The 25,831-nt window shown below is 34.9% G+C and overlaps 1 protein-coding gene across 16 annotated transcripts in view; it reads left to right on the top strand.

The window, feature by feature from the left end:
* NCOA3 (nuclear receptor coactivator 3) overlaps positions 1-25,831 on the top strand; it is an 81,608-nt gene that overhangs the window by 35,960 nt on the left and 19,817 nt on the right. For 8 of the 16 annotated variants that reach the window (XM_054217943.1, XM_054217944.1, XM_054217958.1 and 5 more), the window contains 4 exons: positions 17,352-17,427; positions 20,468-20,579; positions 22,936-23,043; positions 24,753-24,925. In XM_054217943.1, coding sequence (XP_054073918.1) covers positions 22,946-23,043; positions 24,753-24,925 — 271 coding nt within the window. In that variant the 5' untranslated portion in view covers positions 17,352-17,427; positions 20,468-20,579; positions 22,936-22,945. Of the gene's footprint in view, positions 1-11,569; positions 11,748-17,351; positions 17,428-20,467; positions 20,580-22,935; positions 23,044-24,752; positions 24,926-25,831 lie in introns of those variants that run through there. The other 8 variants (XM_054217950.1, XM_054217951.1, XM_054217955.1 and 5 more) reach the window with 3 other exon arrangements.

Here is a 25,831-nt window from a genome sequence, read left to right as displayed (position 1 = left end):
CTAATCTGTCTCTTTGAAGGTACCTATTCTGAAACATCCATATGAGGATTATAGCATTAAGTTGCTTGTGAAGTTAGATATTTATTTTGAAACAACATACATGTGTTACTCTTCACTATACATCTATACTATACAAGAACTATACATCTTCTTGCTGGTCTTAATAGGCAACATATTTTAGGTTACAGCCTTTTCATTATATTTTCTGCCTTGATTGTTCAGCTCTAATTTCACATCACCAATGTTAGTTTCAGAGCAGATGCAATGATTACTATAAATTAAATGTGCAAGGGGACTTTTTTGTACTTCATATTCTTTCTTATGGCATAAAAGATCTTTTGTATTCTGCTGAAACTTGATAGTTTGCTCTGATTAGTGCTTACAATCACTTTTGCAATTAAAGGATGTTATTTTGATGTTTACGTTGGTACAGATAATGCAAGTTAATATTACAAAAAAAGCAGTTAAGTTGCCACTGCTTTCAGCAGTTACTGTTCTGGTTTTGTAACATTGGTGTTCAATGTGGTTGACAAAAGATCATCTAGATTACTTATCATAACTATAAGTAGTAGACAGTGTGTAAAAAGCATGTCTTTTTAAAATAAAAAAATGTGAACATTGTGGGTTATTACTGACGGTCTTAGAAAATATCAAGTATACTGGAACAATAATTTTAAATAGGAATTGCTCCAATTCAGACATCAGGTTTAACATAGATAGTAGTACCAGAACATTCTTAAAAGGTGTCCGTTGAGCAAACAGAGATATTTTATCTGTTTTTCTTGGCTCTGTGTACAGTGCACACCTATGTTACTCAATAACTTGGGAAATAGTTCTAAATAAAATTTAGGTCTTATGAGTCTTCTGATAGGACAAAACACATTTACTGTATCTTCCTATTTGAAGTTAATAAAAATATTCAGGTAAAAGATTTTTTTTCCTGCTGAAGATAAAATTTTGAAAGAAATATTACTTTCAGCTTTAGTATTTCTACTGGAGCTGGTGATAGAATTCTCATTGAATTAACAGAAACAGACTTAGACCAATGCTAAGTGCTTCTGAAAATCCCAGTAGAAGTATATTAAATTTCAATGGATCAAAATACTTATTACTTAAACAGAGAGAGGGGAAGGCATTGATATGACACGTATATTTCACGATCTTTCAACACACTGAGCTTTTAACCTGCTCAGGAAAAAACTAGCTGATACTCGTAATAAAAATTCACGAAAGACTATCATAGTGCTTCAGACTTAGCTGTGGAGGAAGAAACCTGCTAGTTAACATGGTAATCGCAGTGAAATTTTTAAAGTACGTTTCACTGTTTGGCATAATAGTGGTAGCATAGTAATAATTTTTCATATACCCGGAATGATAAATTATATGTGGTTTCAAATGGGGGAGCTGGGGAATGAACAGGTTTTAAGTGGACTACACTGTAGATTGGGATGATTGATGTATTTATATCACATTAAAAAGTAACATTTCTTAATGGAAAGTTCTTCCAGTCTTATCCCTACCCCACCCTTTTATTGTACAGCTAATGTTCCAAGACTTTGCTGGGCTAATGCTGCAAGATACAATTAGAATTTTATGATGAGTGATTTACTACAGCAGAAAATGTTCTTCAAGTAAAACTGGACTGTAAAAAATAAAGAATTGGTAGTGGATATAAGAACAACTGTTTTTTCTCTTTCAGGTTCTTTTTGACTTGGTTTGATGTTGAATGTGTCCATCTTGGTAGAGTGTATATATTCGAGTGTTCTATGTAACTTTACCTGAGATTTTTGGAAATACTTCCATTCATTTCAGTGTGACAATGTTGTCTGTGTAACAGTACCCTGCTTTGGAAGTTAAAATTTGAAAATGCTAAACTTTTGACCTTGAGTAGATGTTGCCATGTATAATGTGTTATATTCAGCTGGTGAAGTAAAAATTACATTTTTCTGGGCTCTAGTTTGTGGAAAAAATAGTGTGTATTGGGCTGTGATGCCTGACAGCTGACATTTATCAAGAGTAACATGAGCTTTACTCATTCTCACATTTTTAAGCAGCTTTCAAAGCTTTACATGTATACACATGTTCAGCATATGTCTTGCAGCTTTGAACATTTTGTTCTAAAGATGTTAACTCTCATCAAGATGAGAATCCAGACTATAAACCCATAACGATTTTCATTTATCAAATTTAGTCACAACGTTAACATTTTGTAAACTGGCACTGTGATATAAAACAGGAAGAGTAATGTTTAAAGCTTAAAAATACTTTTCCCCTATTATTTTATTGAACTTTAGACCAGACTTTCAGTACATGGGATTGTTCTGAATGTATGATACTCTTTCAGAAGCATACATTTTCTAGAAATCATTAACTTAAATACAGTAAAAATGTTATTTCTTATGAGAATAAAATGCTAAAGCTTCTCTTTGAAAAAGAAAACAAGATGCATTTTGTTTTCAAGGATGAACAAATTGTCTGGTAGCCATTTTGATATCTTTGTAAACAGCTTGTGTGCATTGGCCACATAATGAAAAACTTGTTCTACTTGCTTGAAATGTTGTAAAGAATTACGTGATTGTCTTGAAATGTTCAAAACTCTGTATGTAATTATTCTTGCTTAATGATCCTCTTAAAGAGAGAATTGTCTGGAAGAAATTATTATTTTCATATTTGACAAATTTTGTGCTAGTCTGCATAGTTTGCTGGTCTATTTTTAGACTCATAGTTTCCTGTTACTTCAGTAACTCGGTGTAGTGCTAAACAGATCACACTGGTCTGATGCCAGGGAACTCGAAACTGTAGGTAACTCCTAAAGATAAAGTGGATGGGTATGATTGTAGGTGATTCCTAAAGATAAAATGGATGAGTATGATTGGATTGTCATCATTTTAATTGCTGACCAGTGGTGTAAAGTACATTTCTTTCTCCCTGCTTACTCCTCTTTCTTCCTAAATACTTCATACTAATACTACTAACATTCATACCAAATACTTTTAGTTTGTCACTTCTACATGGAAGTAATTTCAGATACCTAAGAAATAATCTTCTTTCTTTAAATAATACCCAAATTGCTAAAGTCAAAAGATAAATTAAGGTCTGAAGCTATTCTGGAATTCAGACTCTGCTTTCAGTTTGTTAAAAATGAGAGATTCAAATGGGATTTCTTTGCTCCAGTTTGAAAGCAGCAGGGTTGTAAATATTAGTTGATCTCAAACACTCTGAAGAGACATAATGGATTCACTGTATTTTCTGTGTTGTTTTGAATTGACCTCAGCCAAAATTGTGGTCATGATTGTAGCAACCCTCAAATCCTCCCCATTTATTTGATGAATTTAAAATGTGGAATTACTTTTGTCAGATTGTGTCATGTATAACCAGGTATTAAAGGCATACAGGCAACAAACAAGTCCAAGTAAGATGACAGTAGAAAATATATCTCTTTCTTAAGCTCGTTGGTCTTGAAATAATCCATATATTTTAACTGTGGTCCTTAAAGGCTTTTTGCACGTTCATTTAAAGAAATGATGAGTGCGTTGATTTATGACATTTTAAAATTTCAAAATTTTAGATGTTTTTGTTTAGTGTTTTGTTTAGACTCATGAGAACTCTAAACTGATGTCTAGTAAAATTTGGTCTTGCAGACAAAATAAGCTGTATGAATAACAGAAAACATCCTTTTATAAGTAGGACTAAAAAGTTAGTGTAGTTGTGCCAGCATGATTGTTTTAACTATTTGTGAATATCTGTATATTACAGGTAGTTCAGAAGATCCATTTTTCTCTTCAGCAGTATCTCTCATAATTTGACTGCACTTTATGGACTACTGGTAGAATGATGAGCAAATGGATCTCTTATAAATGTTAACTTTTTCCATTGTCAGACTATATTTATATACTTTTATCCTGTAAAGTCTTTCTTCCACGCATCCCTTCCTGTACATGCTCAAGAAAACTAATATTTTGTATATATAAGCATCTCTTTACTGAGGAAAGCTGCTGTTATGTGACTTTCCTTGAGATATTTTGCGTTACTTTGTTGAAAACCCATGTGATTTCTTTTGCAATGACACATTGTCATCTTGGTGGTGGTGGTGTTTTGGGGATTTTTGGTTTTTGGTTTGTTTTTTTCTTTTGAGGGTAGTAAATAAAGTATTTTGTAGTAGTGACTTGAAGCTCATCTGTCATTTCTTGGCTAGCCCCATTTGTAGAATTACAGTCTTTATACCACAGTTGTAACACACATGTTGCCAAAGTGGGACTGATGGAGGGGCAAGCACATAAAGGTCTTAAAAGTGAGCAGCTTGCTTAGTTAGATTTTGGCATGCTTTCTTAATTTTATACAAGCTTAAATATATGGTAAGATATATGTTGGATGGGAGCATATTTCTTCCTGTAAAATTTTTGTTGCTTTATTTGTTCTTTTCCTTGTGAAGTACCTGTAGGCATTATTATGTAAAACTGTAGATGCTAAGAATGACTGAGGATATAAATCCTTTGTTTTAAGAAGCATTTTGTAATAATAAAAATGGATGAGTAGCTTTATTTTTATCAGTGCTGGTCACTGCCACTGAACAGCAAATTATAGTATGGAGCATGGTGAAATTAGCATGCTGTAATGAAATCCATTTTTGTGCTGTTCTGTTGCTACAGTGATTTTGTGCAAAACATTTTGCTATTCTAAATGAGTGAAAGTCTTAAAAGTATAGTGCAGTACAGGTACAGTATTTACAGTGTATTCTCTCATGGGTTGCTTGATCAATGTTAGACAGCTTTTCTACTTTCAAATATTTCACAGATATACATTCATTCACTTACAATCAGTCTAGAAAAGGAAGGAGGTGATTAGCACACGGGTAATTTTTGAATACATTGGCCACACTGTATTATCATTCCCTAGTTAAGGAACTTTTATACCTATTGCACAAATGTTTGTTTTTACCTATACGGTAAAATGTATCAGAATGTTACTATGCCACTCTTTGCAGACTTTTGTCATTATAGTGGCTGAACATTCCCAGCTGAACATTTGCTTTAAGTAATTTATCTGATATTGGGATGTTTTAAGTCCAGTTCGTTTGTTCTGAGGTGGGTGTAATGTAGAGATGGTGTTTTATTGGTTTAATAATGCTAATAAGTCTTCCTGTGTAAACAAGCCTGTAGTTTTTAGTTTTACAGATCCTTTCTATGCATAGCTTCTCACAATGCACTGAGGATGGTCAAGCACCTCTTCGTTCATTCTCTAAAATACTTGGTTTTTTCCTAGGTTCATTTGCTTATTTTTGTTTGTTCATGACCTAAATAATAATAACATATTTTTTCTTGAAGCAATTTTGACAATCAGAAGTCACAGATATAATGTTGTAGTTTTTAATATTTTTCATATTAAAATACTTATCAGTTAATATAGGAAGGAAAACACAATTGCTTTTTCTTCGCGTTTTTGTGTCTCTGTTGCAGGCTGCAGTATTGCCTTCCCTGCCCCCCCACCCCCCGACTCATTATATTTGCTCTTTCTCTTCAAACCCCAACTGTGACAGTGACACGACTAGCAAAGCATCTCATTTTTCACTTAAAAAGAAAAACGTATTCCATTCCCCCAGCACTGTAAAAGAAAATTTGAAAATATCGACAGTTTACCTTGAAGTCTGACTGAAGAAAATGGAGAAGCAAGGAGCTTAAATCTAGAAGCCACTTCATTTGGTTTTGTGTTTTGTTTTGGTTTTTTTTGTTGTTGTTGTTTGTTTTGTTTTGTTTTAAGGGGAGAAACATGAGTTTTAATTATACATGGTTGTAAAGGGGAAATGCAAAAAACAAACCCCCATAAACCTGAGTTGCACAATTCAAGGTTTCACTGAACTCTCTTCACTCCCCTTTCGTTGACCTCTGGCTCATAAATGGTTGAAGCTTTGACTTTTAGAAAATATTAGATGTTCAGAATGATAGTGCCGTGTTTATCTCACTAGTTTTTCTGGGGCTTAATCTATTACTAGGAGGGCTTCCTGGTAAAGCTCTGTCAACAAACCTTAGTGAAATCACATTTCATACTGACAATGGAGTCTCTATACAAGTTCCCTGAGTAAAATAGGTTATATGGATAAACTTATTTTTGCCACTGCATTGAAGCAATTCCAATATTAAAAAAAAAAATAATCTTCTTACAAGTTTTACCAAATGTAAAATGACAAAAAATATTAGATCAGTCTGAGGACCATAGAGGTCACACAGTAATTCTGTGCAATTTTCTTTTTTTCCCCTCAAATAAGCTTTCCCTATTCAGAAGTCATGCCATGTTGGTTGTTTTTCTGCAGAATTTTTGTTTATTCATGCGCTCAGTGATACTATTTTTTAGGATAGCTTCTACCATCTTACTATGGATGGAAGTCAATGAAGGTATGAATATCAAATTCACTGGTCCATGGCTCCTGAGAGTCCCTCTGGATTCCTGTGTGTCAGCAGGATCTATACTGGTCACCTGCCAGTCCTCTGATACAGTAGCCGTTTTTAATGACAAATTGTGCAGTTTGGCCAGCAGTTCTGAAGATTCACATTTGAACCCCTTCTGGGATGACGGGTATCCTGGTCACTGATTAACAGCTCATGTGTCTATTTGGTTTAATTCTTCCTCTATAATTCCTTAAAATTAATTTTGCTTCTCCAGCCAGTTTGCTATAAAGGAATGCTGGAAGTGGGAATCTCTCCAGTATCTTCAGTGGTCAAGGCCAACATGAAGAGATTTTTCAGAGCTATGGTTTTATCCTCTCTGAGAGCCCATTTTATGCCTTTGCCGTGAAATCCACCGTCTTCCTAGCTGGTTTCCTGCTTCTGATGTGTTGTTTAAATATCTTTTTATTATCAGTTGGAGTTTGGTGTGAGGCACTCATTCTTTTTTTAGCCCTGTATTTCCTGTTTACATTCAATTTATTGTGTTCTATGGGTGTTTCAGTTCTTCCCATGTAGACAAGCTTTCCACTTTTTAAGTGCTAACCTTTTCCCTGTAGTATCCCCCCTTAACTTTCTTATAGATCTGTATAGGTATTTTTTAAATGTTTTTGTTCTCTGCTTCAAAAGCAGTGTAGGTGTAGCAGCTGTTATCCAGAATTCACTTGAGAGCCTGCATCTTTTTTGCCTCTCTCCCTGTCTCACCGTTGTCATCACGGTACAGTCATACAGTGACAGTGTAATCACTTTTCCATCTTGAGGGCTGGGGGTGTGTGGTGACATCCTCACATATCACTACAGATGTGTAAATTAATATTCCACACTGCTTCTAAGCTGCATATTGTTTTTTAAGCACAACTAACTTTATAGGAGAATAATACCATCTTTGAGAATTTCATTGATTTGTATACACAAATGCTTAACTGCTTAATGTGATGACTACCTTTTACTCTCCCCCCATTACAATATTGTAATGTGCTACAAATTTTAGAATAAATGTGTCATGCCATCTGTATGTCTTTGTTTAATGCAGAAAAGTGTTTTGGCAGAATTCTAAGTATTTATGAAAATTAAATCTTCACTCGATTCATATAGAGTAACTCAAGACTTCTAAGCTTTAAATAGCTGGGAATTTGCAGTGATTGTCTTGCTTGCTCAGTCTTTTTAGCATGCCAGTGCATGTTCCTAGTAAAACAAGTCATATTATAAATGAAGCTTAAGATTTGAAAGGCCCTCTTGAATTTACAGTAGATTTATTCAAAGCCGATTAATTCAATTTTAAGTAGTATAGTTTAGTATAGTTGGTCTTATAAAGATCCCCTAAATACTATGTCAAATTTGGAATTAAATTTAGAAAATCTTCTACATTTTAATCGATGAACATCTGGTGACTTCTAGTAAGAATTTGGTCTTTTTTGTTTTCTGCTGTCTTCACTTCAGTATTTCTCTGAGATTCCGATCTAGTTACTCTGGTGGTCAGGCAATAATGTTTTTGAGGTCCTTAGAAATGCTAAGCTTTGTTTGTTCCATGGATTTGCCCTTTTTGATCTCTTTTATAAAAGGTGCCCATCACACCTAGCTGGTTACTTTTTCTTCTTCTGCAGAGACTCGTGTTTTCTTTTCCTGTTTTCTCTGTATTTGAGTCTGTTTCATGACTTCTGCCTGATTCTTCTGAAAACTGAATACAGCTAAGAAATCCAGCAAGAAATAAGACTAATTTAGTTATAGGACTTAATGCTTCCTAACTGCGTTTTACAGAATTATTCACATCTTCATGTTACAAATAAAAAAGGCTTGCTCGCCTGCCTCCCCCACACCCTCCATTACAGCCGTATAAGGCGCCTATTGTCTCCATTCATATTGAGATGTCACAGATGTGTACGCTCTTCTGGGTTCTTTTCTCTCTTGCAGCTCTAATGACCGCTACTCCTTTGATTCCTTTCTCAGGCAAATTGGCATACGCTATACAAAAAGAAATTTAGGTCACAAATAATCTTTAAATTATTCTACTCGAGTGAGAGGAAGATTTAGCTGTGTATTTGTATATACCGGAAATTTATGGCAAAATATGGCAAAATTAGTTTTATCCAACAAATACTATTTTGTCATCTCGGAGATTGTTGACTTATAAATATCACCAAAGGAGTGTGCAGTTTTAGTGTGAAATATGTGTGCAATTAAAAGAGTTTTAAAGCTATATTTATGCTTTTTTTCTTAGAAATTAAAAGAAGGTGTGTTCACCTGTACTGTTAAAACAACTAGGAGTATTAGGAATATCTAATTTTAAACAAATACTTGTATTTTTATGTATTCTAATTTCAAAATGAATATACATATTTTTGTTCTATTTTGAGAGTAGCTACCCTCAATACCAGATTCTGTATCTGTCAGGATGGTGAATTTAGGGTTTAGCTCTGAGCATGGATGTAGCTTTCTTTGAAGTACCTGGAACTCCATGTGTGTTATGACTCGTGGCTCTGTACACTGAGATGTCATGGTAGGCAATTTGTATTTGCTCATGGACCATATTAGTTGCACAGATATGCAGACGGTTGAATTGAGCAGGCAGTAGCAGTGATCTTCTGTTCACTAAGAATGATTTTTCTGTAAGCAAATTCCTTTTTTGCATGCTCCTCAGATATGCTATTAATATGTAGAAAAACCAAGCGTTTACAGAAATAGGGAACTATTTTGTGCTTTGCATTACATCTCTGAACTGTCTTGTACCAACATCGTTTTATGGTTGGCTACTTTATTTTCCAGTAAAAACTAGCGTTGTGTTTAAAGTATACTAGCTGGTCACACTCGTCATCACTTCTGCAGGCTGCGTTTTGCCTGTTGTCTAGTCCTATTTTTTAAATTAAGAGCACACAAAAGGTAAAAAAAAATCCACAGATACAGCATCATTTCTAGTTGTTTTACAGGATGCTGTGATTAAATCTAAACACGTTAGCCAAGTTATTTAAGCCGCTTCTTATTATTGTTTGTCTTTATTATTGTTTTGTAGTAACAGAATACTATTCCCTCAAATATTTGTGCCCTTGAAAGTGTTGTGTATTTCAGCTGGCTGCAAATTCATGACAGCAGGCTACACAATTTATGACGTGCTTTTTTTAAGAGGTTAATCAATGCTTCTGTCCAGTTCTAGAGGCTTGGTAGTGTGGTGTGGTATGTTTTGCAGAACTGGCTTTGAGTATTTAGGAAGAAGGACAGAAATTACTGTGAGCATATTTTGGGTGGTTTGTATCCCAGCTCATCTGCTGTGGACCCAGAGCACTACTGGCAAGACTTACTTCTGTCTATTCATTTGTTTGTATGTAACTCTGCTACTAATACCAAAATCTGTCTTTGAAGCATCATAAAAACCAGAACCAAAATATTTCGGTAAGCATGCTATTATGTTTTCTTGGTATTTGTGCTATGGAAGTCTTGAGAGATTGGAGTTTTTCCAAGGTTAATATCAGAAACTAATTTGTTAATTGTGTAACAAATTGTGTTCCTATAAATGCAGAACAAAAGATTGTTGTCTGGACACTAACATAAAAGATTCTTGAAACTGCAGCACTGGATTGCATACTTTGTAGACCTAATTTTGTGCCATTCATAAAAGTGAAGGGTTTGCTTTTTAGTAGTCAGAATCAAAGAGGCTCTTTCTATTGATGGCCAGGACATTCCAGTAAATTTTGAAGTTGTTCTGATGTATTTAATATGCAGGCATTTTCACTTCAGAGGTCTTTATGTTGAGTGTAAGAACTTGCCTCACTTGGTAAGTTTGGCTGAAAATGGTACTTGCACAAAGGCAAAATATGACAGAGATGTGTAGAAATACTCAAAAGCATCAGGACTGTTCTTTTCAAGCATTTGCGATTTCCAGCTGTTGATAAACTTGTGTGCTGCTTAATACTTTGTGACTATTCAAGTGGTAGGAAATGGCAGATGAAGGGAACAGGCTGATAGGCCAAATGTATGGTGGGATGATTGATGACAGTGCTGTTTAGGGCACATAAGCACTAACTAGATCATATCTGATCTCCCAAGATGAACAGTTGCCCAAAGTAGGATAGGGGGAAAAAACTATGATTAGATCATTGCAAAAATTCTAGATTGCATACAGCTTGTAATTGAGAGACTTCTTTTTTAATTGAGGCTTGCTTTTTAAGTATGCAAATACAAAGGGTAATTAGAATGTTTTTTTTTTTCAGCTGTGCAATTCTAATTAAGAAATACTTTTGCTCTGCAACTTGACACTTGGAAGTGTTTACTTCTTCAAATAAGCGGTTTTCTTAAAAGCCTTTCTCCATACCTACTGAATTGATGAATACTTTCAATTCACATACAAGATTCAAAGACTAAATTGGAAATACTGGGGTTGAACATCTATTGCTAAAAATAGCTGTAGAAAATTTAACAAGTTCATCTGTTTTGAATGCTTTTCTGATTATTACTTGTAGAAGTTCAAAAGCTGGCATTAAACTTGGCATCTACTTGGTGTAGAGATCACATGTCAGAAACTGATAGTGTGTACAGTTAATGTTTCACTCTGTCAAAACCAGTCAGTTTTTCCCTTTGTCTGAAGGCATTTTGGTATTGTTAGAGATTTTGATCCAAATGTAAAATGACTTCTGTCTAAATTTAAGCTTGCAATGGACAGGCTTTCACAAGGAAAGTGCTGATATTTTGCCCAATTTTTAACTGCTGCTTTGGAAAACTCTGATTTTGAACTGTTCTCATTCTAAACATGTTTTATATAAAACTGTGATCTCTGTAAAATGAGTAAGATTTTGGCACGATAGGGTGTGATTCAATTATAACAATGCCATAGTACTAAATGCGTTAATGCTAATTGTAATACTATAGTTGTGTTTGTCTCTCTCTAGAAGTCCAGCAAGCAGTCGTTGCTTCCACGAGACACTGGTAGGGTAGAATGGCAGAACAAGAAAACTGCATGTACATAATAATATAAAAATGTATGTGAACCCATTCAGAGTCTCAGGAAGGAGAATGGACTTGCTGATGGCACATTCAGAGCTTCAGGAAAGGGAATGGACTTGTTGATGACTTGGAGAGGGATCACGTGTGTTTCATGAAACAAACTCGGTTTAGTTGATTACATTTCCTGTTCTCGCCAAGAACTTTTTAAGTACTTTCTGCTTTTGAAGTGTCAGATAGTGTATAGCTACCTCAAAGAAAATGGTAGTTGTTGCTACTGAAAACTTGCAGATTGAATTATTGCTATATTGAAACTGTGTTTGAGAAGTTGCTTCCTCTCCTGTAAGGGAAAACAAATTCCTTAGCAATTGTTAAATTAAGGTAAGAGCTCTTGTATCTTTGTCAGATCATGTAGGAATATGTTTCTGTCACTCTGTTATCTTACAGGAGCTGCTGTATTCTGTAAGAAAAAAAATGCCCCATATTTATGTGTGATTTTGTTCCCATAAAATAATAGTTCTCACAATTTTATAAGTTGTGCCATGAATCCCGTCTGATATCTACTAGTACTTATCTCTTTGTGTTTGCATTTGATATGATTGTTACTTACTTTCTGGCAATCATCCCTTTGCATTGGACTTTTTCTTTATAGTGTCAGTGATTAAAGTTTGTACTGAAAAGGTAATCATGTTCTAATGTGTAGTGGGACAAAATTGTGTAAGAATCGAAGAATATGTTGTTAAGGCATGAAGCAGGCTTTCATCAGGTAAGTTAATGTGTCTTCTTAAAAACAAAACATAAAAAGTTAGAAGTGGTTAAAAATCAATAAATAGTGTTTTCAGATTTATAAGGTCAAACTGATAGGTTCATGTTCTAAAGTTGTCCTTTTCTAATTTAGAGAGATTTTGTACTTTGGACTAATCTTTAAATAATTTAGCATTCTGTAATTCCATTTTAACAAATGATGGGAATTAATTCAAACTTAATTTCTAATTAGCTGACATTGCAATACATAGAGATACATTGTAGAGCTTGCATTCTTATTAACCTATGGATTATGTCATGTGTCAAATGGCATGGACTCACTTATGAATTAGGTGTATATAGAGCTGGAAAGTGACTCTTCAATACTGTTATCTTGGTACTCTCTTGTGAGCTCTGGCCAAGGGTATTTTGTCTTGTAAATGGACCACTTTTTATATAAATTTCCTATTTTATTTTAGAATTTTTATTGCTGTTAGTAGAGAGGTTTGTGCACTGGTCACAGTACAGTCTCTTTCCATAGTATCCACCGTTTTCGCCAAGGATGATGGGAAGAAGTGTTTTCCACTTTTAGAACTTCATTAAGTATTAATATAAAACCTAAGTAGACCCATATGTATTTCAGTCAGCTACTGACTTGCTTGAGTTTCTTCTGCTGTTAAGGTGTCTGGATTTACAGAAAAGAATGGTGGTGTTCTGTGGTTTCTTGCCAGTTAAGTAGTTATCAAGTCCCACTATAGTAGCCCAGATATCACATCCTGTTTCTTTCTTTGTGGTACTTGAGGTAGGGATTTTTTTTCTTCATATATATATATTTATTAATTTTAAAATTATTTTTTAAATAACTGTTCACTAACTCTTGTATCCTTACAGGTACAAGTCTGTAAGGACTTACCTATGTTAAAAACATTCTAAATATATTCTAAAAACACTCAACTAATGCCATTAGCTATATTGAAAGCCCAAATTACCTCTTCCAGTACAGTGGCTTGGAAATCAGTCAAGATTAAAGGCCACCTTCGATATTTTTTTGGCCTGCTGTGTTTGAGCATACAAGTTCTTGTTGCCAGTGTCGTGCAAGTAGATGGTGTGGCTGCATTATGCCCAACTGCCCTTTACTTACAAGAGCTCTATGTTGACAAACACATCTGGCCAAGTAAGTTCCATACCTTTCCACAGCTGGGTTGGGAGCAGCAGTAGTTCTGAGCCTGGAATGTGGCTCCCATGTCTTTGTACCCCTGATGAGATGCAGGAGCACTTTACCACAGTGCTTTGTGCAGAAGCTGACAGGTGAGAAATTTTTATGTGTTCTGCAGTCTATGGTGAAGGCATAAGGTTCACTGGAGCCCTCCTTTTCTCTTTCATACATTTTGTTTGCTATAACAAGGTCTTATATCTATTGTTGTGACTAGCGAACAGGGACATATAGGAAACGAATTAACAAGTAATGACATTCCAAAAATAGAGCACACCCGTTATTAGAGGAACAGGAGACGCACTCCGAGTGTGTTCCACGTCTGACCATCCTTTAACTGAAAGTGTCCTGTCATTTTAATATATGCAAAGTGAACAAGGCTCAAGTTAATTGTCATGTCTGAAAAATAGCCAAGGAGTGCATAGTGCTTACTAAACACTGCAGGGGAATTGGTAAATGAAACCTGACAAGGCCTGAAAAATTATAGTCTCCCTAAAATGGAACATATAATATGAAAAGGATGTGTGCCAAGTTAAGATTATTTAATATGTTGCAACAAGGTGTGCTTCACTGGCTACCAGATTATAGATGGCACTTTTTTTTTTGTTTTGTTCTGTTTTTTGTTTTTTTCTTTTAAACTGACAGCTCTGATTCAGCGGAGTCTCTGAGTCAGCTATTTGTTATCTAGTAAATGACCTTTTTGGCTGAGGAGGTAGGGGGGAAAAAAAGAGTGGGGAATGATCGAATGCGTATGTTTTGGAATAGTATTTTATTAATTATCATAGTGATGGAAGTGCTGGATTAGTATAATAATGTATCAATACAATTAATATAGTTTGCTGTTTGCTTCATAACGTAAGTATAGCTGCTTTAATCTTAAAAAGTAAGTTAAGACTTTTTAGTGCAAAATAGTTACAGTACAACAAAACCTTTTTATTAACTCAGTGTGCTTGCGTCTCATTATCTGTTTCAGTAGTTTGTTACATTGTACTTTGAGATTCACAAAGCTGTAGTTAACGTTCAGTGGCATTTTTTATCTGCTGGTTTTTTTTCCCTTCCCCAGGGAAGGTTTAAAAATATGTTGGATTTATGTACTGTAGTTTGAAGTGTAGTATATTGTATTTGATTTCTTTTTTAAACAGGCACATTAATTATACCTGAAACATTTAAGAAGGATTACAGATACAATCCTTTTTATGTCTTCTTTCAAAAAGCAACCATTGTGTTTACCAAAGCTGGCACATTTGACTATGAATATATATGTATATTTTTAACCTTAAAAACAGTGTGGCTTTAGCTCTCTGTCATATTGTTGTTGTCTGTGCCACAGGCAACAATATGGCTTGTCACTTAGCCATCCCATCCAAATTCTAATGTAATCTTCTTACTTTCATGTGTGTTAAAAATTGGATTCAAAATGGGACCGTATGAACACACTTAAATTTTGTAGACAGGCTATGTTGGATGCCTCATTTCTATATGGTGTAAACTGAGTATCTCTGTAACTCATCCTGAAAGTGGGGAAATCAGTCAAAGGTCACTATGTTTGAGCTCATCGAGATCAAAACATGCCGAACGATGTTTTTGTGGGAGCACTCTTGTTTTCTGGCTGAGCAGTTTTTAGGCAGGAAATAGTATGCTCACATGTTGAAAGTGGTGGTGGTGTGGTGAGAGCTGGTGGAGAAGCTGACTGCATGGCCCCAAATGCCACGCTTTTTAGAAGAACACTGGCTCTGAGACTGGCAATCACTTAGTGCATGACTGTGCTTTGATACAGGCACTCTAATAAACTAAACTAATTCATGTGAAACAGAACAGAAAATGATGTTGAAATAAAATATTTTTTGTATTTAAAAAGTTAAGAAGTTTGCTGTTATCTCTGTACTCAGAAGAGGAACCGTGTAGGTTTCAAGTAGCACTAACAGAGTTGAACGGTCAACTTTCAATATGTAAGAGTTCAGGCTTTCATTACCAGGAAAAGACCAAGTAGTATTGAGAAAGAGGGATGTGTTTTATTTTATTTAAATGTTGTAGATGATAACAATGTAATGACTTATTAGATTATAGAATTTTAATATCATGGTTTTATTTATAGTGGTAGTAATATAGTATGACTTATTTACTTTTGATATGTGCCAAAATTTTACTGTAGCGTATTTGATGTTAACTTTTTGGTTTACTGGGTAGGGTTTTCATCTCTGCTTCAGGTTGTTTTAATGTCATCCTGGTGTGTAGAATAGAATTTAGAATGTCTGTCTAGGTTGCCCTGCCAGTTGACGGTTCTCATAGGATGGTCTTCTGCAGTGTTTGGCCAAACCAAATGAGTGCTACTCTAGGTGCTTTTCTAACCCTTCAAGAGCCTTCAGGTTATTCAGAAGGTTATTTTTTAGTTATTTTACTGCAGTACTTAGTTGAGAAGTTGTATTCTATCTTCTGTTTAAACAGCTCAGATATGACATCCATGGAATGAATATTTGCTTGAGAGGAATATAAAGGGAATATTCTAAAACTAATTTAAATTGTGTTAAGGTTTTTATGTGGTCTTCAATTTAATACGTTTTTCAGGGTTCTTCTCTTTCACCTTGCATTTCCAGTCATACAGAATCCTTTTGATACTGAACAGTGAGTGTAATTTACACTACCTTTTTGTTCCATAAGTTCTGTCCAGTGGAGACATCAGAAAATAACCCTTGTTATGTATAAGAGCATCCCAGTGAAGCTAGATAGCAAGCTACCACTGAGTGTAGTATAGGTCTGCTTTAGCATTTTTTACAGAAATGAACAGCTGAAGGATTTAATTTTCTGTGGTGTCTAAATGTTTCTGATACTGCATCTTAAGATTTCTTAGATTCTTCTTTTTTTTTGGTGTGCTTTTGTTCTGGTTTCTATGATTATCAGAGGTTGATTTAGCATAAAATGGTGTTACAGAAGTCTTTAATTAGGAGACAATTTACTCTTGATGCTTACTGTTACGTGACCACATTGTCAATCAACCTTCTAATTGGTAATTCTAGTTCATATAAATAAAGCTACAATCAGTATTGTCAAAGGGATGATTAAAACAGCAGATGAATGCATATGCAACCAGTTGATACGAAAAGCTTCAGTTTAATTTCTTAAGAAATGAGCTACTTGAATCAAACTCCTTTACCTGCCTGCTGGTGATTACCCATTAAATAGTCTGGGTAGAAGTATCAATTTTGAAACTCTTGATTTTGGATAGGACTATGGTGTGTGCTTACATGTGAATGTCTCATAAATATTTCCCAAGAGCAATTTATTTTTTTAATTAGCCTGAACAGCCTCTGCTTTGTGTAGCGCTTTAAGCAGTTTTCAGTAAATCGATTCAATCATGCAGCTGTTGTTTAAAACTTTTCCTAAGTTACTGTAATTCTCTACTGTAATTCCTAAGTTACTGAGACCCAGAATCTCACTAATTAGTACACTTAATCATACCTTGTATAAAGCATGGTAATATGGATTAATCATTCCTAGAATTTCATAGAAAAACAGAGTAACAGAAACCTGAGTGTTCATAGCTCTGTAAACAGTTTGCTATTCTCGTGTAATAGTTGTGTACCAAGCAATGTGTACAGGCTGACACAGAGTGGCCATGCACTTAATCTTTACTTGCCAGTCATAAGTCCACAAAATAATTAATTTGGGGCTGCAGCTTTTTATATTAAGATTTAAAAGTTACTAAGATCAAATATCTACAACAGTCTCATTATTTCTTCCAAAGTAAAAAAAAAAAATTGCATTGAAAAGGAATATATTTAGTTCTTATACGAAAGGAATTCTGGCTTACTGGGTGGCATTTGTGATGTTAAGATTCAGACTTTTGAGCTGTTTAGCATATAGCAAAGATGACAGTTAGTTATGGTTATTATAAGTGAGTCTTAAACATGTTTTACATTAAAATATCTCAATATTGAGTGTTTGCTTTCTTGGTAATATTATTAATATTAGGTGAAAAAATTGAAAAACAAGCATTTTTTTGTTAATGTACAGCCTTTTTTGTTTTTCAGGATGTGACTTAAAATGACTTCTGATTCTGAAGGTCCCCTGAATAATATGCTGTGCTTGAATGTTTGCTAAGGACAAGTAAGTGACTGATTTCATATTTGGACTATATGTACCTGAATAGTTATTCTCTTACCATTTTTAAAGCTACAATGTACAAACTGTACATGTAAGTATATAAGAAGCATGTTCTTAAAAAGAAGAAAAGGGGAGGAGGGAAGGAAGATGAACAAAAAACCAAACAACAAAACCCCTGCCAAAAAAACCAAGCCAAAACCCCCTTACTTCACTACTGCCAGAAAGGAGTTTTCTAAGTTTGTTTTCTTGTGGATTCCTATCTGTATAAATGGGAACATCAGTTTCAAGAATATTTTGTATTAGAAGTTTCACTGGAAAGCTATCATAAGCTGTAAGTTTGAAATAACAAATTTTCATGAATGGAATGTCTTCTAGTTTTATTTGTATCAAATACAATTTAAATATTCTCTTAGCATAAACCAGTTAGTTTATTATAATTTGCATCTTTAAAAACTGTGAATTATGCCTTGTTTTTTAGAAAGGAGGATTATACTCAATATTTCAACATTATATACAATTAAAAAAAATCCAGACCATCTTCATGGTTCATTGAAAAGGACTGGTTTGATTTAATTCTTCATAATTGGCTTATTTTGGGGAATGCTAAGAGCCAATTTATGCTTTTTCCCTGGTCAATTTTTCAAAGAAGAAATCAGCTCGGACAGAAGAGCTGCCAACCATGCAAGATACCATGAGTACATATATTTAGTATAGGAAAAACTTGATGGTTTCATGGGACCAAAGAAGTGTTAAAAATAGTTTTGTGCAAATAATATGATATTTTTAAATATTTTGGATATGTTTTAAATTAGTATTGTGTGGTTGTGCTTTGTGGGTTTGGGGTTTTTTGGGGGAGGTGTGTATGGTCAACTATTTCAGCTAAACAAATACAAAAACTAAATCTGAAGCATCTAACTGTTTATATTTTTGGACCCCTGTTAGGATAAAACCTCCCCAGTTGCCATGTCCTATTTGGTGAATAGGTCTTTCATCTACAACTGCTGAGAACACGGGCATGAGGGAATAATGCTTGAGTTGGAGAAGGAAATCAGTGCACTGAAAAACAAACTAGCAGAAAGTGATCTAATGAATGTTGTTAGTAGCTTTCCAATTTGTGTGGGGATGACGTGAGTAAGACCAAGGAAGAAACTATCCTATCACACTGAAAACTTTCTGCTTAGTACTTCTAAGTACTGTGCTTAGTAATTCTTGACGTCCGCTTGACTTGAATGCACTCTAAGAAATGGCTTTGGGAACTTTCCTGATTTCAGACATACCATATTGTCGACATGTGCGTCTTTTCTTGGTAGCCTGGGACAGAATTTTAGAAGCTTTTTTTTTTTTCCCCCCTATCAAAATGCTTAAATTTTGGCAGGTTGAAAAATCCTAGTGAGAAATGCTGACAATTTCTTTAAATTCTATGGTTCTGTTTGGAAGGCTGTACATGTATTGTTGCAATGGGTGGATTTATAATTACTAGAACTCATATTACCTGCAAAAAACACTACCTTTTTAACAGTCCATCTTTGGTTTTCACTGAGACATGAACAGACCTGACATGTGAAAAGTATATAGTACATTGCAAAGGACGTAGACACGTGCACTTCATTAAAAAGGGCAAATGTTTTTTCAGCACTTTTACTGATGAGCAAAAAGGTCTTTATTATTTTTTGTTTTCTTGTTTCCTCTTTTAGATAAGTGAGAAAAATTTTGGAAAATTTAGGATTTGGTAATGCAAAAGCTAGTACTTATTATTTGCAAATAATCATGAAAGTCTGGAACTTTTTCTCCAAATATTGCTGCCTTTGGTTCCACTCTACTGGTGGAATATCAGTATATAGTGGTTCATTACTGCTACAACCAATGGAATTAAATGATGTTTTGCTTTGAAGGCTTTGAACCATCTCTTATGTTGTCTTGGTTTTTCTCAAACTTACTTTAAGTATAAACTTTGGAGGGCTCTGGACATATTTGCTTCCATTCAACTTTAACATTCTCTGTTTCATACAAATGTATACCTTTCTGAATTATTTGGCAAGAGCTAGGGCTTTGTTTTTCCAAATAACTTTTGGAAAATAATACTGGACAGAACAAAGTGTGGCTTGTGTCATCTGTTTTCAATAGCTAAATGGATCAGAGTTTTAACATTTGAAAGCTGTGTTTTGAAGCTGTCTTGAAATAATGATTAACTTCAGGAAAAGCCCCCAAACCTCCTAAAATAGATTTCTTCTTGGAAAAAACTTTTTAGATCATTAGAAATTATAGGTTCATATTCAATGAATAAATATAACACTTTTTAATATAACAAATATAACACAAATATAATACTTTTTAACTGGTGATTTCTTTCATTATTAACTCACTGAATAATGGCTTCTTTTGCTAATATTTCCCGTAGCAGGGAAATTAGTTTTGCTGTTAACAATTTGTACTGTAAATCCATCTGTATTGGGAAGCAGCTTCTGTAATTTCCTTAGCTAAGCAGTTGCAGAGTTGTTCTAGGCATTACATGCCTTCCCAGCTTGTAGTGATACTCTTGGGGAAAGGAAAATACATGTGCAGGAGCTCTGCAGCTTCAGGCCTGAATAAACTACCACAAGCTATGTGGGTGTAATAGTAGGGAAACAGCCTACACACAAATTACCTAATTTTTCCTTCCCTCTCCAAACTTCTATGTTTAGACACTGAAAGGTTTTCTTAAATAGAAGAAGGGTTATATTCTCTGATACGTAACATGTTTGTGAGACAAAATTTAATAATTTTGGTTTTCTATTTAATCATGTTGTGAATTATCTGTTAGTACAGGTAGATGTTAAACCAGAAATGACATTTCCGTTCTAAGTCATTTAATGCAACCCTGTTACCTGCAAAATTATATTCTGGTGAAATGTCTGTCCTAACTCAATTTTTCAACTATTTGGTGTATTTTAAATCTTTTCTCCTCTTAAATAGAATTTGGCTTCTGACATACTTGCTGTGCCCACACCCTTCCTGAGCTACCTTTAAGTCTTATATTTTAAGCTCTTCCTTTCTTTTTCCGCAGTAGCTCTTAACCCTGCAGCTTTGCCTGTGAATGCAGTTACGGGGGAAGCACCAATCCTGGAGTGCGTGCGTCACCTACAGAATGACTCTTGGGACTCAGCCTGAGCTGTGAGGTCTGTAGGCATGAGACCTTGTGAGTCACATGTTCTGTTGAGTGTCAGCTTCAGATAATCAGCTGCTTTTTGCATGTTGATAGCCTGTTTATATAATCTGTTTTTCAAACTGCTTACTTGTTGAGATGAGTAGTTTTTCATTCGGCTGCTTGTTGAAGAAAGTATCCCTGCAGTTGTTCTGTGCTATGCTGTCATCTAGTGGTGTAACAGTGTATTTTTCTTGATCCTCACATAAAGTGGGCCACTATGAATGTATTTGAGAGTTTTTTTCCCTGGAGGAATATATGATTGAATAAAAGTCTTCAGGCTTGCTCTTCTGTCTTTCTGTATATTGGGTTTTACCTTATTCATCCTGGGTTTGTATGAAATATTTAGATGTAAAACCAACTTCTTATCTGTGCAGTCCCTAACCGTAGTTACGGAGTAAAGTATCTTTTGTAATTGTTTATTTCAAATGCAAGATTATGTTTTACTGTTGTTTTTATTGTAAGGTACAAAGTATATTATCCTTCCTCTCCTAATGCCTATGAGTTGGGATTAGGATTGGTTATGAATACAATATATGTTGAGCGTTGTAACACTTGTTTAGCTGTAAAGAGAATTTATGCTTTAAAGAGATGCCATTTTACTTCTGCCAGAGTAATCTGGTGTCTGTTCCCCAGTGCAGCCAGCAGTCCTCTGTCCTGTCTAGCTTTCAGAGGTTGTACTGCTGTAAGAAGACTGCCATTTTAAATTATCCACCCATAGCTAACATCCTGCAATAACAGTATCAACTATTGCAAGCGACCCCCGTTCTGCTTCATGCAGATATATTCTTGTGTGTCTTTGCCCCTTCAGTTTAGACTTTAGAAAGAACTGAAGCAGTACTATTTTCTTTTGCCACAAAAAGCCAGTAAGCGAAAAACGCAATCAGTCAAGGTTAATACCTCAGAAGTAATACACACACTTCTCTTTTTTCTTTAGATGGCTTGTCCTGGAAGCACTCACTTGACTAGGTGCCTTTCTAAGGGGTGGGCTTGCTTTACTTAGGGTACACTGCTGACTTGTGTTCAGATAACTTCTTGTTCACCAGCGTGCCCCGATCCTGTTCTGCAGAGCTGCTTCCACTCGGTTGGCTGCCAGTCTCTGATACCTTAACATAAACTTCATTTAGTTGAAGGCGTGTCTGTCGGTTGCTTGTCCTTGTGATATGTGATCACAGACTCCTAGGGATTTGGTCATCCTAAGTCAGTTTTGGGTTTTTTTGTTGTTTTTTTTTTTTTTTTTTTTTTTTAATATGTGTAGTAACCGTGGGTTTTGCTTGTGGAGATCCTTAAAGAACTTTTTTTTCCTGAAAGATTTATTAGTGCCTGGATTATACATTATGGAAAAGTTTCTCTCCAACTAACAAATATAACTGTCTTACCTAAATGCTTAAGACCAGTTACTGTTGTTGCTGTATGGGGTAAAGAAATGCAGTCTGAATTATATTACAGTAAATTAAATTGACATTTAATTTGGAAATTTCTTTTAAAAGGATAAAATAACACTAAACTTCTAACTGCCCAGTCGCGTCTTGTTGTCATTGTGGTACAAAAAAACTCCAAATGCAAATTATCAGATTATTTTGTATTTCTAATTATGTTCTAAAATAGTCTGGCTACATAAATAGCATAGCTCCATTGTAAAGTTTTTTTTCTTCCGTCAGCATGTTGTTGATTGTTGCATAGCAGGCTCTGGCATAGATGTCTGCTTTCCTCTGTGACTGTGTTCCTTTTTCCTCTTGGGGAGTGAGGGGAGATGAGTGTCATGGATATATGCCATGGCCTGTTTAACATAACTAGGCTTCAATAAAAGCAACCTGTTATTTTATTGCATTATGGCCCAATCTTTGCTGCAGAAGCAATAGGGTTGAAAGAGTTCTGAAGTATTTGCTTCGCTTGTCCTCAAAGTTTTAGAAAACTGTGTTAATTTTAGAAGGTTTAGCAAGAGATATGAAGTTTAGACTATAGTAACCTGTTGAGTTAGAGGTGGTAATAGTAAGCCAAGCTTACTATAATAACCCAGCCAAGTGTGAAACTCTCATTTAAGCCCACTGATTTACTCCTAAGGATGACAATTATTTGTGGCTGCAGTGGTTAGATTACATGAAGAGAAAAAAGGGGCATAGAGAAAAGGAAATTTTATTCAGTGTTTCTGTATTTTCAGTGTTTTGGTCATATGTTCCGGTAACCAAATGTTATTTTTTAATACTAAAAAGGTATATGGATTTCCAGTAAAAATACTGACTCATAAATCCTATAAAAATAAGTAATCTCTGCATTTTAAATTATTATTTTTAGGGGTTCATTCACAATTCTTATTTCATTGTTTTTAGTTGCTGATGCATGTTCAAGATGAGTGGATTAGGAGAAAACTCCTTGGATAGCTTGACCAATGAGTCAAGGAAGCGCAAACCGTTGCCCTGTGATACACCAGGTGCAAGGTATGTTTATATAGACTTCTTTTCTTCTTGTATTATAAGTTTTTAAAAATATTTTTCAAGTTTTCATTGCAATTTAAAATTCTAACTAATTCTTTTATTCAGTTGAAAAATTCTCTATGCCAGCTTCTGTTGTGAAGATACAGAACTTTACTATTATGTGTAGATATGCCAAAGCTGATGAACTGTGCTGTACAATTAGACTCTTGTGGAAATCTTAATAGAGTGAACATGTAAAGAAGCACTGTTTGAAGCTGTGATTGCAAGGCAAAAGAAGAAAAACTTCTTGTTTCGCAGACATTTCAAAGGCAGCATGTTATATCTGGTAGTTGATTTGGCAGGCCTCATTTCAGGTCAGCACAGAATACTGCAATAGGTTCAGCACTTGTCCTGACTTCCATTTCTCCAGACTAGTTCTTTGCAAGCTCATCTCAAATTTTGGCATTCCACGCTGTCGTCCTGCCCCTCACTCAACTCTGTCAGAGATTGTTATCTGAGGGAATCCATTTTCTCTCCTCTCCAACTTCATTGCTTTCCAACACATGTTAAGAGTTCTGTGTTATCCTTTCAGGTTCTTGTTCCCACAGAGTATTAACCTTTATTAAATTTGTCTTCAGTTTCACCAAAATACCATGTGAACTCACATTTCTCCCTTTTTTATATGTCCCCACTGTCCCATGCTAATTATCTCCATCATGCAACAGATTGTGTATGAGATACTCAGATTCTCCCACCGTATCCCATATCTCTTTGTGAGTGTCCTCCATTCCAGTTTCTCTTTCCTTTTCTCCAGTGTCTGTCCATTCAAGAATTCTGTTTTTCAGTTTGTCACCCTTCATTAGTTTTCTTTATCTTTCAAGCCCTTGCTTTGTCATGTATTTGTTTTCTCCAGTATTGGTCCATGCATGCTTTCCTAACGCTCTCACTTGGTTTCTTCTGAAAGAATATTCATTCTTTTGCTTCCCTCAGTCTGCCCATTCCCACCCCTTGCCTTTCTCCTGAGTCCTTCTTTTCCTAATCTTGGCATGCTCTGTGTATGACACTGTTCTCTCTGTTGATTTAGGCTGTAGACAGTGGCTTTACTCAGCACATTAACCTATGTAGGAAAAAGAATTTCAGAGAGAGACTTCATCCAGCAACATTAGGTTGTCTGGGATTCTGGTTTTCTTGGATGTTGAGATGACATTTTTGTCCTGATGCCTAGAAATTTCTCTGAGGTATCCCCTTCTGTAATCGTCCTGTTACAAGCAAACCAAAGGGATTTCATAGATTGTTAAAATTCTATTTGATTTGTCTAATAAATTATAAAGAAATGTAAAGTAACTTTTAAGGTTAAAATATACTTTTTGTATGAGCGTTACAGTTTTATAATAGACAATTACTATTTTCATTAAAGATAGATCAATCACAGGAGGATTTTTTGGATGAGTAACTTTCTCATATCCTTTTAAGATAAATTTGTACTTAAAATTCTTAAAAAAAAAAAAAAAAAAAAAAAAGAAAAAAAGAAAAAACTGAAACAACCCCAAAACCCAAAACAAACAACAGTGTAACAAAACACACTCACTTCAGATTTATGTTTGCTGGAAGAGTAACTACTACATAGGTTTAATAGGTAAGTGTTACATGAGGTACATTAAAGTTCACAGAGTGAGCCCAGCTTTTGTATATGACGGTATGTAAGTATATGAAATGATGTTTTTGGTTCCTAGTCTGACCTGCAGTGGTGAGAAGCGTCGGCGTGAGCAGGAAAGCAAATACATTGAAGAACTGGCTGAACTGATATCTGCTAATCTGAGTGACATTGACAATTTCAATGTCAAACCAGACAAATGTGCTATTTTAAAAGAAACTGTGAGACAGATTCGACAGATAAAAGAGCAAGGTACAGTTCCCTGCTAAGCCAAAATAAATAATTTCATTTTCTTGTGATTCCTTTCCCAGAGCAGTAGTTACTTGGAAAATCGAGTGGTGTCTTTCATAAGAGCATGTCACTGAGAAAGTCTTTGGACTTTGACTTGAACCAAACCTTTAATAGGTCTTAAATAATTTTCTGTTTAAAAGTACGCAAGTATTTGATATCACTTTTTTTTATTGGGAATCGGGGCTTTAAAACTTTGTATGACCTTTCTTATCAGTTTCCTGAAAATACTAGGAAATCTTGAGATCATCCACAGAGAAACCAGAAACATGACATTGTACAATCAGCTGGTACAATATACTAAGTACCCACCAGTATGAAGAATATGTACCATTGTCTTTCATTTCAAGGGACTTCATGCTTAAAGGGAATTTAATGCTTTGAAATTAATTTCTTAAAAAATACCTAGTTCCTTATGGGACATACTTCCAATAAGATATATTAATTTTTATTGCTGTTTTCCCCTATTATATTTCTGTGGACTTTGTTTTCTTTTCTTGTGCTGTTTAAGACATGCTTCATAAATGCTTAAGTATTGGACTCCAATATATTTAAAATGCATTTAGCTTGATATCAAACAATTAGATAGTGCAGTTGACTGTACTCATTGTATAATTAAGTCAACAAAGGAGAAAATAGCAATGCAGCAAGTTTCGGTAAACATAATTTTTGAAATTACAGTGAGGGATATATATATAAAAAAATTATTTTTTTTTAAACCACTCCCTCCTTCCCCCCAGCCACCCCCAAATGACAGCAGCCTGCCAAGTGTACATATTTCCCTTGCACAGCAAAGCATTAAAAAACCCAAATGAACTGTGGTATATATTTTACCTGTCTTGGTAAATTGCCACATCTTTTGAAAACATA

The sequence above is a fragment of the Rissa tridactyla genome, chromosome 12 (assembly GCF_028500815.1).
Source record: "Rissa tridactyla isolate bRisTri1 chromosome 12, bRisTri1.patW.cur.20221130, whole genome shotgun sequence".
Taxonomy (NCBI): Eukaryota; Metazoa; Chordata; class Aves; order Charadriiformes; family Laridae; genus Rissa; species Rissa tridactyla.
The sequence above is the reverse complement of the archived record's forward strand: the minus strand, read 5'-3'. Positions and strand labels throughout refer to the sequence as shown.